The sequence below is a fragment of the Vitis riparia genome, chromosome 4, assembly GCF_004353265.1.
Source record: "Vitis riparia cultivar Riparia Gloire de Montpellier isolate 1030 chromosome 4, EGFV_Vit.rip_1.0, whole genome shotgun sequence".
Taxonomy (NCBI): domain Eukaryota; kingdom Viridiplantae; phylum Streptophyta; class Magnoliopsida; order Vitales; family Vitaceae; genus Vitis; species Vitis riparia.
In genome coordinates, this window is record NC_048434.1 from 7,292,752 (window position 1) to 7,308,482 (window position 15,731).

Below are 15,731 nucleotides of genomic sequence, written 5' to 3' on the forward strand. Positions count from 1 at the left end.
ACTAAACATCCTCTTAATTGGGAAAATAAACATTTGAATAAACAATAATTTTTCCAAAAATTTAAATTTTTAGGATTGGGCCCACTATGAAATATAATTATATTAAAAAAAATTAATATAAAAATGTCAATTGGGATAATTAGAATTCTTATCAAACACAAATTGCATATTATACAAAGGAGCAATAATAATAATAATCAATTAACAATGTTTTTTTTTTCTTTCATATTTTCTTTATATCTTATTAGAAATAAGCTTTACAGATAAATTGATGAATAAAAAAATTACACTAAAATAAAAAGTTTTATTTTTTTTCAAAAAATTAATTCCAAATATTAATTGTATTTTTCTTGAATTTTTTATTTTATTTTTATTTTATTTTTTATGGTAAGGAAGTTAACAACTTATTCTTTTATGCATATTTTTATATTTTTATTGAAAATACAAGGAAAAAAAATCAACCGAAAATCATTTAGATTTGACAGAGTGTTTGCTCCTTTTTTGGTTTTTAAATATTTTTGAAGAAAAGTTTGTTTCCAATTGGTATATGGATGCTTATCCTCCTTGCAAATCAATGATATGAACAAAATCTTAAGTCTAAAATCAAGGTGTTAATTATGTTTTAAATAAATTTTTTATCTTTTTTTAAAATTCAATATTCTATTTTAAAAATTGATTTAAAGCCTCAGTTTTTAAATGTTTTATTTCAATCTTTAAATTATAAAGATTTTTTTTAATAATTAAGAAATCCATAGACGTGAGTTTTGACTCACTAATACGAAAATATATAAAAAAAAGTACTCACAAATTTTTAAATCAATATTATCTTCTTCTATTTAAAAATAATTTGAAATATATGCATTTTTTAATAAGTCATATAATTATTTCATAAAATACCCTTACAATTTGAGTTTTTGAAATTAACCTTAACTTGTCCTAATAAAAAAAATTTCTAAAGAGATCAAGGGAAAAACCATAAATTTATTCCCAACAAATTCAAACTCACCTACAATCCTTAAGATTTTACCTATTTCTAATGTCCACACTCTTGAAACTACCTTACTTTTTCTATAGAATGTTTATTTATGTTAAAAAAAAAAAAAGTCTCAACTCTTCCTACAAGGTGTTTGTTTTTGGAGCAAAAAATAATCTCAAATAATAAAATAATAATAATAATAAATATCTAAAAGGAAGGAAATAATTATGTGAGTGTAGTTGTCAACTGATATTGATGACATGACAAGTAAAAAAGACATTTAAATAAATAATTAGATGATTTATTAAGAAATGCATGTATTTCAATTTTTTTTGAAATAAATGAATATAATATCGATTTAAAAAATTTAGGTATTTTTTTTATATATTTTCATATTAGTGGATCAAAACCCACTTTTCCTTTTATAAAAATATTGCATGATTTTTATTTATTTTTATTTTCATTAAGATGAATCTTAACAAAATAAAAGCATATATATATATAGTGAAAATGTTTGCATTTGTTAATTTAATTGTAAATAATAAATTTAATATAATTCTCTATAAAATAATTTGGGAAATTGCAATCTCACTATGAAATAAAGTAGATTTGAAAAGAATGCTTCTAATTTTTAAGTCAATTAAAGGTTGATTTTGGTTTTTAATTCAAATTATATGGAATTTCGAACCAATTTTTGATTTCATATTGTTATATATATATTTTTAAAAGATCTTAAATTGAAAAGCATTTCATTGTTATAATTTGGTCCCATTATGATGCTATTTGTAGCTAGTTATAAAAGTTTTATTTTAGCTTATACAAAAAATTATTTATCGTATTTAATGAAAACTTTTATGATAATAATATTATTTTAAAAAATAACTACTTTTATTTTATTTTAAGCTTAAGCTTTTAAAAAACCTATTGGAAATCGGGTGATATCCTCCCTACCAAGTGATCAAAGGTGACAAATTTTAAGTTCAAAATTAGGAAGATGTCATATCACTTATTTCTTAAATAAAGTTTTCTATTATTCTTAATTTTAAATTAGAAAACTTGGGTCATGTTGTAATAGTATTAAAATTGTTGAAAAAATATAACTGAATTTTCACCTTTTTTAATATTAAAAGATTAAAAAATATTTTTATTTGGTGCATGCATACTAATTACTATGGGTTTAATATAATGACTAAGTCGCTCTTACCTTTAAGACTTTTTGAAATTTTACAATGTTAATAAAGAATTTTATTTAAAAAATAATTCAAGATATATTATTTTTATTTTTATTGGTTTTTTTTAAATTAAATATATTAACAATTTATTTATTTATTATATTATATGTTTTTTAAAAAAATAAAAGTTTAATATTCAAATGAAATTATATATATATATATATATATATATATATATATATATATATATATATATTAGTTTGGATAAATGAATTGTTGTCCTTACCATAAATGATGCATATTGCAATTTGGAAGATTAAACTCTTAACAAACACAAATAGCATAAATAAAAAATATATAATTTTAAAAATACCAAAAAGAAAATATTAAATAAAGAAGAAGATAAATAGATTATTTTGTAATACCACATCGAAAAATGACTAAACAATTTATGTCAGTATTAGAATCTATAACATTGAAATTGATTGTCGAGCTTTGTGACAGAAGTTTGTAACCAAATGGGGCATTAAGGTACTTGAACATAATTTGTAGAAAAACCCTTGTGTGCTTAGGTGAAAGGGCACCCGTCATGGGTAACAAATTTGATTTATAAAAAAAATAAAAAATAAAAATATGTATTAAGAAAATAATTAATAAAATTAAGCTAAAATTAAGTATCATAATTTGGTATTTGTATCAAAATTTAAATCGTAAACGGATAGAATTTCAATAATATTTTCCTTAAAAATATAAATAAAATAAATATTATTATATAGGATGATATATAAATATTATAAAAATATTCATGGGCTCGGGCTCATCTGAATTTAGGTGTAAGCCCAACTTAAATTGAGCTTGGGTTTAAAAATCTTAATCTAAGCCCTACCCATACCTCAAGTCCACCCAAAGATCCAATCAGACCATCTCGTCCAAGTTGCGCTCCTATCATAAGCAAGCATCAATTTCATTTTAAATGCACATAGAGAGATTGAAAGTCAATTTTGTTTCACGAACAACTTTTATTATGATGATTATTTATTTATTTTTAGAATTTTTTTTTTTAAAATTATTAATATAGTGATGGAATAAACTCGTAAAATGTTTTATGATATTATTAAAGTTATTCCGAATTCAACTCCACATAATCATCTACAAAGACTTTATTAATATCAAAGGTGTTGAAGGTTGGCGTTACCAGAACCACTGCAGTTGCCTGATGTACTCGCATCCTCAACTGAAGATGATACTTCCTTCATTTGACCTGCAAAAGATATCCGGATAGGGGGTCCAAACACACCTTCCGATGCTTTTGTTAGTTTTGTTCTCTAACATCTTGATATTTTTATGGAGCCCTTTCTCCTTAGGAATGCTTACCTTCTCTGATTGTGCGGGGACCTTTTATAGTGTCAGGAGCATTGTCCCTTGGAATAGTGGGAAGACTTTTTGGCTGTCATGATGGTGCTTGGAGGGTGGTAAAGTCATCATTACCCTGCAGACGGCTGTCAGAGATTGTTGGAGGGATGGTTTGCCGTCATCCTTGTCTTTTCACTCTGTAGGCGACGCATGGTAGGTTGTGGTAGGTCGCCTGAAGTGACCCAAGAAGGTCCTATCGAGCACGCTTTTGGCAAGATGAGTAATGATTGACCGCGAAACGCGATCAAGAATCTTGTTTGAGATGCTAGCCACTGGGTCTGGACTGGGTATCTGGATAGGCGACAAGTACCACATGTCAGTCCAAGTGATCGCTCGGATAAAGGGTTGGACGTGCCACGTGTCAGTCCAAGTGGACATCCGGATAGAGGGCTGGGTGTGCCACGTGTCTAATGGAGAAGTGTCTTGTGAGGCCGTCACGTGTACGCTTAGGGGTGGTCCCTACAAAAGGTAGAAAATAATTTTGATCTAATAAGTTCGAAAAATTCTTCAAAAAAAAAAAAATTAAAAAAAAAATTTACTATAAAAATAAAAAGTTCTTATTTTCTCAATTTGATTTTTTTTTTTCAAAAAATTGATTCCAAATATTAATTTTATTTTTCTTGGATTTTATTTTATTTTTAAAAGGTAAAGAAGTTAGCAACTTATCATTATTTTTATTAATATTTTTATGTTTTTATTCGAAATGCAAGATTTAAAAAATAAACTGAAAATTAAATAGATTTGAGGGAGAGTTTACTATTTTTTGTTTTTAAAATATTTTATTTCCAATTCCTACAAGGTTACTTATCAACAAAAATTTTTAAATGGTTAAAAAATATTAAACAAATTTTATTTGATATAAGTATATTAATTGCCATTGTCTTAATACAATGACTAAAAGACTTTTATGTTAGGACTTTTTAAAATTTTACAATGTTGATAAGAAATTTATTTTTCTCACTTTAAATTTTATTTCAAAAAAATTAATTCAAGATACATTATTTTTATTGGTTTTTTCAAATGAAATATATTAATAATTTATTTTTATATATTTTGTGTTTTTATTAAAAATAAAAGTTTTATTTTTTATATATTTTATTGGTTTTATTAATAATTTATTTTGTATTTTATATCATTATATATATATATTCTGCATCTTAATTTAAGATTAACATATCCTATGGAAAAGATATATAAAAAAGAAAATGGATAATATATTCCACCACTAATTTTATCCTGTGTTTGGTTAAACATACAATAGGATAAACGATGGAATAACTTATCATATCTCATTATTAACCAAACATAGGATAAGATATAATATTTTTACTCTTATTTTATCTCATATTATGTCCAAACAATCAAACACAGTCTAAGGTTGCATTTGATTGACAAGGTAGGATAAGATAAAATATATATACATATATATATATATATATATATATATATTCTAAGATATCATATAATAATAGGAAATGCATATACTAAGATATGATTTTCAATGAAATATGAAATTTTTGGATATTATATTTATTGGACATGATATCTTAAAAGTAATGTATCTAATTAGATATGTTATGTTTATATTTAGTTTGTGAAATGAATAAATTTTTTTACATGAAATATATATTATTTTTCAATGTTTAAAATAAAAATTATATTATATTATAATATTTTCCATTTAAAAAAATTAAAATTTCTCTTACTAACAATATTCATGATTAAAATATTTAAACTTTATAAATATTATTTTTATATTATGTTATTTAATATAATATAATATATATATATATATATTATTTTATAATGTATTTTTTAAATATTTTTAATTCTTTTTTAACCACAAATTTAATTATATAGTAAAAACTTTTTATTTTGCATTAAGTAATATAAAAAATAAAAAATAAATTTATGATTCATGATATATGCATTTCCTATTGAACATATTTTATATAAAAGGGATATAAAAGTTCAATATAGGATAAGTGATGGGAAAAATTATCATATCCTATCATCATCCAAACATTGGATTGGGCATAATATTCCCTCTTATCATATCTCATGCTATATCTTATTAACCCTAAAGAGTTTATCATGAGATTTTATATCTTGCCAACCCTCAAGAGTTTTATTGAGGCAGACAGAAGCTAGAAATACAAAATTTCTTTTATTCAGACATTGATAAAAGGCAGACAAACTACATGAATGTTGCCCAGTTATTCATTACAAGAGGGGAGTTGAGAAACAAAATTTGAATGGAAGGAGGGCTACACACAAAAGTCAAGTTGTACAAGAGTACTGGGCTACAAAACTTCTCTGCCTAACCAGCTCATGCAGATCATGAACTATCTTAAACACAGCATCTGGTCTTGCCAGCTTCAGTGCATTCTGTGACATGACTGCAAGCTCCTCTGCTTTTGGACCAAACCACTCCCCCACGATCTTTGCTATCTCCTTTGGCGACTTTGAAAATTTCCCACACCCATTTTCCACCACGTATGGCACATTTCCAACTTCCTGTAGTACAAAGAGAAAGAACTAGTGAACGATAGTGATGTAGATGTGCAGGCTTCGGTGTAGAGAACTACATCTTAAGGAAATGACATGCAGGCCTGTTGTATTAGGAAGTTGGCACAGGAGTTGTTGAAATGTGTGGGAACCACCTCTTTAGTGAACCCTTTAAGAGTTTATTGGACCTACTTGAGAAAGGGAATGATGGGTGTGTAGCATAAACCTAAACTGCTCATTCCAAATTACTTTTGAAACTAGATAAATCCTCATAACCTTGATCTATTCCCCCATTCATGGTACCCAACATCATTCATATCGTTAATTCATGTGTTTTTCAGTCTTTATTATTAAAAGGAAAAATCTTCACAAAAAGACTCGTGGAGCTTGGCTTCAAAGCACTGTTTCAGTTGTCACTATCATTCATTGGTAAATACATTTTTTTTATGTTCTTTTAAAGAGTTTTTGGACATTCCCAACCATCAAAAGCCTTGCTGGTAAGGAGTTTTCCTGGGAGGTCAGGACACAGTTGCAGATCTTGATCTCAGAGTTGGTCTGTTACAAGGTTTACTATGGTCAAGTTAGAGAAGAGTTGGTTAGCAGTTCACTATGTAAGGGAATTTTTCATAGTAGACCCAGACGAGGAACAGAAAAAGGATATTTTTAGAGAAATTAAACAAAGAATTTAACAGAGAAACCATGAGAAGTTTAAACCAAAAGTTACCTGTCCAGCAATATAATCATTGAGAATTATAGGAAGTCCTCGTATCATGGCTTCTGCAATAGTTCCTGGGCCCGCCTACAAAAGCCAGCTAATTACAAGACAGATCATAGTGGAATACAAAATGGTAATATCTCTGAAATAAGAGAATTACCTTTGTAATAATGCAATCACAGGCCCCCATGCATTCCTCCATCTTAGTGACAAACCCCTTCACCTATAAATTGAAAAGCAACATCCTCTGTAAGTGATGGCAACTGATGAGTATTTATGTATCTATTTGATCCAAAACAAAAATTCATCAAAATAATAAATTGAAGACACCAGAAGGATAAATAATCCTTGAAGGATAGACAACATAACCAGTAGAGATCAAGGAAGACAAAACCATAGTAACAAGGAAAAGCCCAACAACAGATCTAGACATTATATCACAAGGAGGCATGAAGTCCCCTAAAAACCCCTTTATGTGTCAAGAGCCTTGCTTAGCCAACTGATCCTCTGTCTGCTTATTCAGGTGAATAATCTAAGTGCAACAGCCCTCTGAACAGGGTAAAAGATTTGGCACAACCAAAGCTTCCAAGGCCCTTACATCTTGTGTGAGATAGATGATATAACTATGGCCAAGTCTCCTTCCAGCATGAGAAAATTGAGCCCTGTAGACCCTGCCTGAAGCAAGTCTTCCAACAAGACTAGAATCTTTGCCTCTTAAGTCTAGCTCACCCGGGCAGGCTTGGAGAGGGCTCTAACTAATCTTCTGCATAACGGAAGCTTTAATGTGGCTCATCATTTTAAAAGACCACAACTAAAAGTATACATGTATGTGGTCCTTTATTGATTTTAACCCAAAGGCACCATTAGGCCACAAAATGAAATCTTGATCATGGAAACAAATATGAGATTTAGGGATTGTCTTGCACCAAGAATAATTTGACTGAAACATTCAGAATAATTAGGAACTACATCCAAAAATTAACTTCCAAATTATATCAAATGATACAGGAATAATTTTAAATGTCCATTATATATGTGAACAATTTGCAAAATACTGAATAATACACATTAAATATTGTTTGTGCATTGAGAATGCTTAATGCAAAAGGTGAATACAGTAATAGAATATGCCAAAATCTAAGAATATCTAATCCAATGACTATCCGGCCAAAGAAGAATATCTAGTCTACATAATTCTCTCCATGGTATTACAAAACAGCTTGTAGATTAAATAAATCACATAAATAAAAGGAGAACCAGTAGAAGAGAACTGGTTCCTAATAAACACTGCCCAATTAAACTTTCTGACAGACATAATATGACAGTCACCTAATAGGGCCAATTGTGACCAAAGCTTGGTTAGATATTGGAAGTTGAGTTAATACCTGGACAGGAATTTTCCAAGGAATTGAGCGTAATTTGTCAGCTAGCTTTTTATTGCGGCCACATATCACAAGGACCTGACCTATTGGCTCCCCAAGATCTTCATTGTATAATGCATTTCCAAGGGCACGAGCAGTAGCCTCAATGGGGCCCATCCCTTCTCCTCCTCCCATAAGTAATACTGCAGGAAGATCCTCATCCATTCCAAGTTCCTTTCTCAATTCATCCTAGTAATTGAAAATAATAGGTTAAAGGTAATTGATATCATCTGCTGCAATGAAGATAAGTACCACAGGAAATAAGCAATTCATCGATCCAAACAAAGATCGACTCTGGTCGCTTATAAGATGAGAACATCTGTCATCACATAAACATGAAATTTCCAACTCCCAAAAAATTTGCAATAATCCAACATAAATTTCACCCTTTTTTTGGTTAATTGATTTTTCCCAAAGGATAACTTATGATTTTGAAATAATTAGCAAGATATAAAATCCAATATAGCATATGCGCCTGACATGCTTACTGTTATAAATGTCACCAACTTCTGTGTCAAAATGAAGGAGGAGAACCTGTTTCTAATTCACCGTAAGGTTTTGTTAGATAGTACCATGATCTTTCTTGTTGCATGAATGCATCACTATTACTTGAGTTCTTTTCCTACCCAAGAGCATGTGCTGCTTTTCTATTAAAGTGGAATAACAATTACCAAACAAGCACCACCTTATGAAAGCATAATGCAGCCAAAAACCAAAAAAAAAAAAAAAAAAAAAAAAAAAGAAAGAAAGAAAAGCAGCATGCAAATCAGGGGCAGTGAAGTCCAAAGCCATTTTAGTTAGAAAGATAGCCAACCTTAGGTCGGACAGGCTTAACAAAGGATGGTCGGACGGGAAGGCCATAAACCTTAATCTGTGAAGACTGGAGCCCAGCTTTCAATGCCCTTTTTGCAACATCAGTTGTTGGGCAATAGCATCTTGTTACAAGCTTGTGAAACCTAAACATGAGTAGAGAAATGTAAGATTATAACAACACTGAAAATATAGTATCAAAGGAAAGATTATGGGTAGAACCTACCATGTAGGATGGCAAGTGCTTAAATCTGTAACTACTGTTGTGAAGACAATCTTTTTCAAAAGGCCCTTTGCCCTCAAAATACGGAGTGGAACATGTTGCATCAGAGGATGTACGCTAATAATAATGTCGGGTTGGTATTTCATAAGTCCTTTGGCAACCTCTCTGTAGAAATTGGAAATAAGAGAATCAGATAACAACAAAAAAGAATGATGAAATGGAAGTTATTTGGGAAAAATACTACTCTCACATGAATGCAGTTAACTTAAAAAAGAAAGAATAATTTCAAGGAATTAGATCTATTTCACAGAATCCGAAAAATGGAGAAAATTCGTATTTGATACAGATTTGGTTGCGGTTTTAATGCAACCCAAGATCAAATCAGCAGACTGAGAGCAAAAAAATAAAAGTAACCTGCTCTTAACTCAAATTAATTCAAAGTCCAAAACTACTTCAGTATGTAAATTATTTCCTTTTATGGAGAAATTAAAAACCTAAACGTAAAAGACTCCTAAAATCCAATGTACTAAAATTAAAATGTCCAGCCATAATGTTCATGTTGCCGCCTAGTCACATCATACTTCCATTTAAACAAAACAAGAAAAAAAAAGGGGGCAAAAAAAAAAAGGCACCTCTTTGGGCATTTCCATTACAGGTTCCATATGTGACTTCATCTCTTACACATGTTGCATGTGCAAGAGCAGCAGCATCTTGTGTTCATTTTGATTGTCACCTGCTTCAGCTTGATCTTGATTTTTTTTTTTTTCACTATGGTGAAAGCAGAGTTGGAAATAACATAAGTAGGTGACAGAAACTGAACAACATTAAACAACCAAAATCTTGCTCTCTCCCTTGATTCATGGATTTTTTGTTACATTTAATTCTAACCCAAGTTTGTACACCATCTTAAATGAGACAAAATTTCCACAACTCCATGTAGCAACAACTGTATTGCAAATTTTACTAATCAATGCACAGGAGTTTGAAAAATATTTGTATGATAACTGACCAGAATATCTTTTATTAATTATCTTCTTTCTCATCAATTTTCATCTACTGTAACATCCAAAAGTAGCATGTCAGAATTTGATTTTGGACATTCATAATGCTTATTATCTCCAACAATCTTAAAGCAAGTGACCTTCATATTTCCATGTTTTGGCTTTGGATCAACCTTCAAAGCTAGCCAATTATGCTTTTCCTCACTCTTTAATGCCATCGAATTTACATCCTCCACTAACCCAATGCATATAAGAAAAATCTCATCTTGAATTGCTTCCTTAAAACCCTTGATGTATAAGGCAATAGTGTGATCTGTTTCTTTTAGAGAAATCTCTAAAAGGTAATAGAATAATCTGTGTTGAACAACAAATTTATTCTCCAAATGATGCATGTGGAAATATTGGGACAAGGTTTTCGTATAAACAGATGGTAGAAAAGCTCCCTAATTGTTCTTTTATTTTTTTTCCCACCAATAACTTCAGCTTCCCTTATCTAATGGCTTTGGTCACATCAACTAAGGAACATGAATCAACAATCCATAATCACCATCAAAACCTTGACCTTGAGTGCTTCTACTAGAGGGATAACTTCACCTAAAGGATCCCTCATACCCTGCTATCAATTAATGCAATACAGAATCACTCCAGAAAAATTGCAGGGAAAATAAAGAAAATGAAAACTACTTTCCTAATCAAATTAATTCCAATTTGAAAACCATGTCACTATATAAACCATCACTTTCATTATGAAAACACAAAAACAACAGTAAAAGGCTTCTAAGATTACTGCTAAAATCAAATATTCTAAATATTCTTTAAACCAAAATAAGCCTAATATCAAAAACACTTTCATCCAATATCAAAAGTTCCACATATTCTCAAATAACTTGGGCGGAAAACTTGCATGTAGGATTAGTTGATGACATCCTTGTGATTTGAGTGCATAAACATTTCCAAAACAAATATTTTACATCTTCCTAAATTTATGAAAACCACACATAGGATTTAATCTATGATTTGAAGAATTATTCAGTTCATGTTCGTCAGTCAAGGGTGATCTCATGAATTTTGCATTATTTATGAATAGTTTGTTGAGTATATGCAACGAATAGGCTTAATTGTGTGTGTTATAGTTAACAGTATGCTTTTGATTAAAAAACCAATTAGATTTGTTAGTTTCTAGGGTTTTGCGCAGAAACGGAGGAAAAGAAGAAAGAAGAACAGAGGAGAGAAAGAGAAGAGAAAGATCATATAGAATATATGGAGTGGAAAATGCCCAAAGGAGTGTTTTTTACTTGTCAAGAACCTGGCGGTCAGCACCCTGAGGTTTGGGTCCCCATGGAGAGTCCTAAGGGCTTGGCCATGGAAGGTTCCTCGGTTATCCAAAAAAAAAAAAAAAAAAAGAACCTACCAACTGAAAGGGGAATTGGTATTACCAGCAAGAATGTACTGACTGAAAAAAGAAACAAGATTTAAGGTGAACAGTGTTGGGCACTAAGAAATATCCAATATACATACATACATTCATACATACATGCTTACATATATATATAGGGATGTAGTGAAACAATGAAAACACAAGAAAAAGGTAAATAAGAAATGAAAAACATTTACAACACTCCAAGCTAGAGATAAGAACAATGGAGGATTGAGAATATTGTCTGGTTTGTTCAGATATAATGAAGACCTACAAGTCAATTCATAAGGAGCAGTTCTTTGACTAAATAGAATCAGTACAAAAGCATGAGGAAGACTAAAAATAACAAAGGTTGAGGCAACAAAAAAATACATGATGGACTATGACTAACAAAAAAGACGGCTGAAGTAATTAAGACAAACAAAAAGATCTGTTGAGTTGTGTTAGTTTCCACTCATGCAATGGATATACCATTGGAACTATCCCTTGACAACTAATAGTAGATTCCTTTCCGGACAGACTTTAAAGAGAGAGAAATTGAGTAAAAGGAAGATAGAACATAAATCTTTGCAGTTGCAATGTTCTCACAACAAGAGTCGACTTTTAAGTTTACCTCTCTTTCTCTTTCATTCTTTTAGTCCTATGGTTGACATTACTACCAATATTCCAGATGAGGCACTATAATATCTTTTCTTTGCTGTCCACATGGTGTTGATGAGAAGATTCAAGCCTGGTTTAAAATAGTGCATCTTGCATTCTTCAAAATAGTCAATTGATATCTATAAGTGTAAGTAGAATGGGCCTATGATATGTGGAACTGATAACTGATATTTATATGATATGATACATGGAACACAAGTTTCACATTTCAACACCATGTAGCATTCTTTAAACAGTCAATTGATAGCTATGAGGGTAAGTGGAGTCAGCCAATGATACATGTAACACAAGTTTCATACATCAAAACAATGGAGCATTCTTTAAATGGTCAATTCATATCTGTCTATTGATGAATTGGCCAGTGATATGTGGAACACATGATTCTCTTGTCAACACCATGCAGCATTCTTGAAACAGTCAATTCATGTCTACTAGTGTTGTTGAATTGGCCTAAGATAAATGGAGCATAGCTTTCACATGTCAAGATCATGCATTTCTTAAACTGTCAATTGATATAAACAAGTGTTAGCAGAATTGGGTTCAGTGGAATCAGCGAATGATTTGTGGAACACAGGCTTTTTGTTTTGACATTAATAAAGGGTGTTAGATACGACGTCTCCTAAAAATCTAGACAAGGGGAGAGGGTATATATGAGAATTCATGGTCATACTGTAACGAACACGTGTATTCATATATGCATTTGAGTATTAGTGTGGCACATGCCTCCATGTGCAACATATGCTCTAAGTGCTAGTGCAAAATGAGCATAGGCGTTACATGTGTATGTTGACTCAAAATTGAAAGAAAGTATAATGTTGTCCTTACCGCTCAATTGACCAGAGACAGAGAGAGAGAAGAAAACCATAACTTAACAGGAAATCAATCATGGGTACGCAACTAAAATCGAAAAAAGTTCCACCAATCTATAAATGTAGAAGTAAAGTTTCCGCAACATGCGCATCACACACGTCTGATTGCAACAAGTGCCTTTACCTGCAACAAGCGTGTCTATGTGCAATACATAAGTGTTTTGATTCAAAACTGCCAAAAGTATAATTTTGTTCTAGCTGCCCACAATTGACTATAGAGAGAAAACAAAAACAGAAGTACCATAACTAATTTAAAAGGAAATTAATCATGGGAATGTAAATAAAAGGGAAAAAAGTCTCACCGAGCTATAAATGTAGTAGTTGCAGCAAAATTTGATTGATGCACCAAACGTGGAGCAGTTCCATAATAGGTCATTTTCCACAGGGGGCCATGTTTCACCAAGAAGTTATAGCTCCTGGGCAATTGATTAAATGGCCAAGGGGTGTGATCTGACCATAAGTCAGTAACAAACACCTGCAACACATACTCTTAATACACACAACATGATCCAACAAATAGATAAGCGCATATCGCTATTATTGTTCCCCTAATGTTTCATTTGCTGCTGAAGAATTTGGAGGTAGAAGAAAAGATAGTAGAATTTTGAGTCTTATATCATATGTTTGGGGTTCCTTTATAGTTCAATTATAGTCAACTCAATTCGACTGAGGTTCTGTATTCCATGGGTTTCAATATTTACTAATCATACAAATTCTTTTAATTTATTTTATTTTCATAGATTTTCTCGGCAACCAAACAGAGGCTAAGTGATTTGAAATCTAGCCGTGCTTCAATCCATCAAAACTGACCTGATACTCCTCCCCGAATTCTTCATTGAATGCCGCCTTAATAGCTTCCGCAGAAGCTCGGTGACCACCACCAGTATCACTCATCAAAATAAGAACTTTTTTGGGTTTCTCAGCCTCCACAACATTCAAGACCAATCCCTCGTCCTCCAAAACACCATTCCCATCTCCTCTCAACCCATTATTATCCCCAGAATTAACATGAACCGAAGCGAACCCAATTGGGATTTTCTCACAATGAAACCTAACAGCCCTATTGAACTCACCGAAAATCCTCCTCACCCTCGACACACCTCGACTACTCCAACTCAAAGACGCTACCAACTTGGGCCCCTTCTCACCAACCAAACCCCCAGACCTATCGAAGTACAAGTAATTAGACTGAAACGAAGCGTACCCATCAGAATTCAAGAGGTGAAACCTTGAATCAAGAGCAACAGCTCCCAACTTGGACTCAAAATCCAACACACTACTGGCTTCTTGGGTCACACTAGAAGGTTGCATGGTGGGCATTTTATATGTGAAAGAGTTCAATCCATCAATCCATAAAAACACCCAAAATGCAAGAGAATATGGTTTTTTTTCTAATGCGACACACAAAAAAAAAAAAGCAGATAAGAGAACGAGTAAGAGGGAGAGAGACAGAAAGGGAGAGAAGAATTGTGAATGAAGAAGTGAAGGAAAAGTGTTTGAGAATGTGGCTGAGAGAGATTGAAATCCAGAAGAGGGGTTAGGAGCCACAGAACAGTGAGAAAGGATTTGATGGAAAGGGGAAGATTCCAATATTTAAACCAAAATGCCCTTTGGAATGCACTACCATTTCGCTGTTGAGTGGTCGGCTGTATGTACTGGATGCCTTTCAACACAACTCATCGCCCCTCTCACCCATTAATCCACATTTTGTATGGTCGCACCCCCACCTCCACCTGGCAAAATCGTTTGCCACGTCATCAATCGTCACGCCACCCATCGCGTGAATATCATGCTTTTTGGCTTCAGAAGCCGAACCGGCCGTCTCCATTATGGGCACTGACGCACGGACTCTTGGCTTCACGAGGTGGAACTGAAGCTAATGGTGTCGAAGGAGTCATGACGCGCTAACACCGTCCAATGTTTGGCTAGCCTTTATGGACCAATGTGTGAGGTCTGCGCAACCTAATTGAAAATCGTGTCATATAATACCGGCCTATGCAAGTCAAGATGATTTGTCCTGGTGGGCCATCCTAATGGGTCACCCTACTTTGTTAATATTTAATTTATTTTTTAATCCATTCTATTGTATAAGAATTTTTTTCATCGTTAAGTGAATTTATTTATTTTTTGTTACTTCAAACATCTTAAATAATTAAACTTTTCTATTTTTTGTACATGTTTATTAAGATTGTAATTGTAAAATTTGTAAAATTTTAAACTTTTGTTTTTAAAAATAGGAAAAAAAACCATATTTGAATTTATTTTTTTTATCATAATAACAATAAATTTAAAATATTGGAATATAAAGAAAATGATTTTGAAAATACAATTCTTTTATTGAATGTTTCAACAAATTATATTTAAAAAAAAAATTATATTTATTGAGTACATCCTAACTAGGCTAAGATACACTCAACTATCAATTATAAGTATTATTCAACCTTTAAAAATGAGTTATATTTAATAAATTTAGAAGAAATGAACAACAAATAATTCTTCAATTTTCATATTTATTTTTGTCGTCTTATTCAATCTTCATTCTTTAT

General features: G+C 31.4%; 1 protein-coding gene across 1 annotated transcript; it reads right to left on the minus strand.

Annotated features, from left to right (window-relative positions):
• Positions 1-5,706: 5,706 nt before the first annotated feature.
• Positions 5,707-14,871, minus strand: LOC117912821 (monogalactosyldiacylglycerol synthase, chloroplastic). Its single transcript, XM_034827554.1, has 8 exons — positions 13,996-14,871; positions 13,488-13,660; positions 9,242-9,403; positions 9,020-9,161; positions 8,170-8,394; positions 6,945-7,007; positions 6,794-6,868; positions 5,707-6,078 (listed from the first exon to the last, which is right to left on the minus strand). The coding sequence occupies exons 1-8, from the start codon at positions 14,503-14,505 to the stop codon at positions 5,842-5,844; spliced, it is 1,587 nt and encodes a 528-aa protein (XP_034683445.1). The 5' UTR covers positions 14,506-14,871; the 3' UTR covers positions 5,707-5,841.
• Positions 14,872-15,731: the final 860 nt, after the last annotated feature.

Coding starts and splice junctions, on each gene's coding strand:
- LOC117912821 (XM_034827554.1), bottom strand. CDS start 14,505: ATGCCCACCATGCAACCTTCTAGTGTGACCCAAGAAGCCAGTAGTGTG. Junction 9,404..13,487: donor ACTACTACATTTATAGCTCG/GTGAGACTTTTT, acceptor CAATTTCTACAG/AGAGGTTGCCAAAGGACTTA. Junction 6,869..6,944: donor GTGATTGCATTATTACAAAG/GTAATTCTCTTA, acceptor TGGCTTTTGTAG/GCGGGCCCAGGAACTATTGC.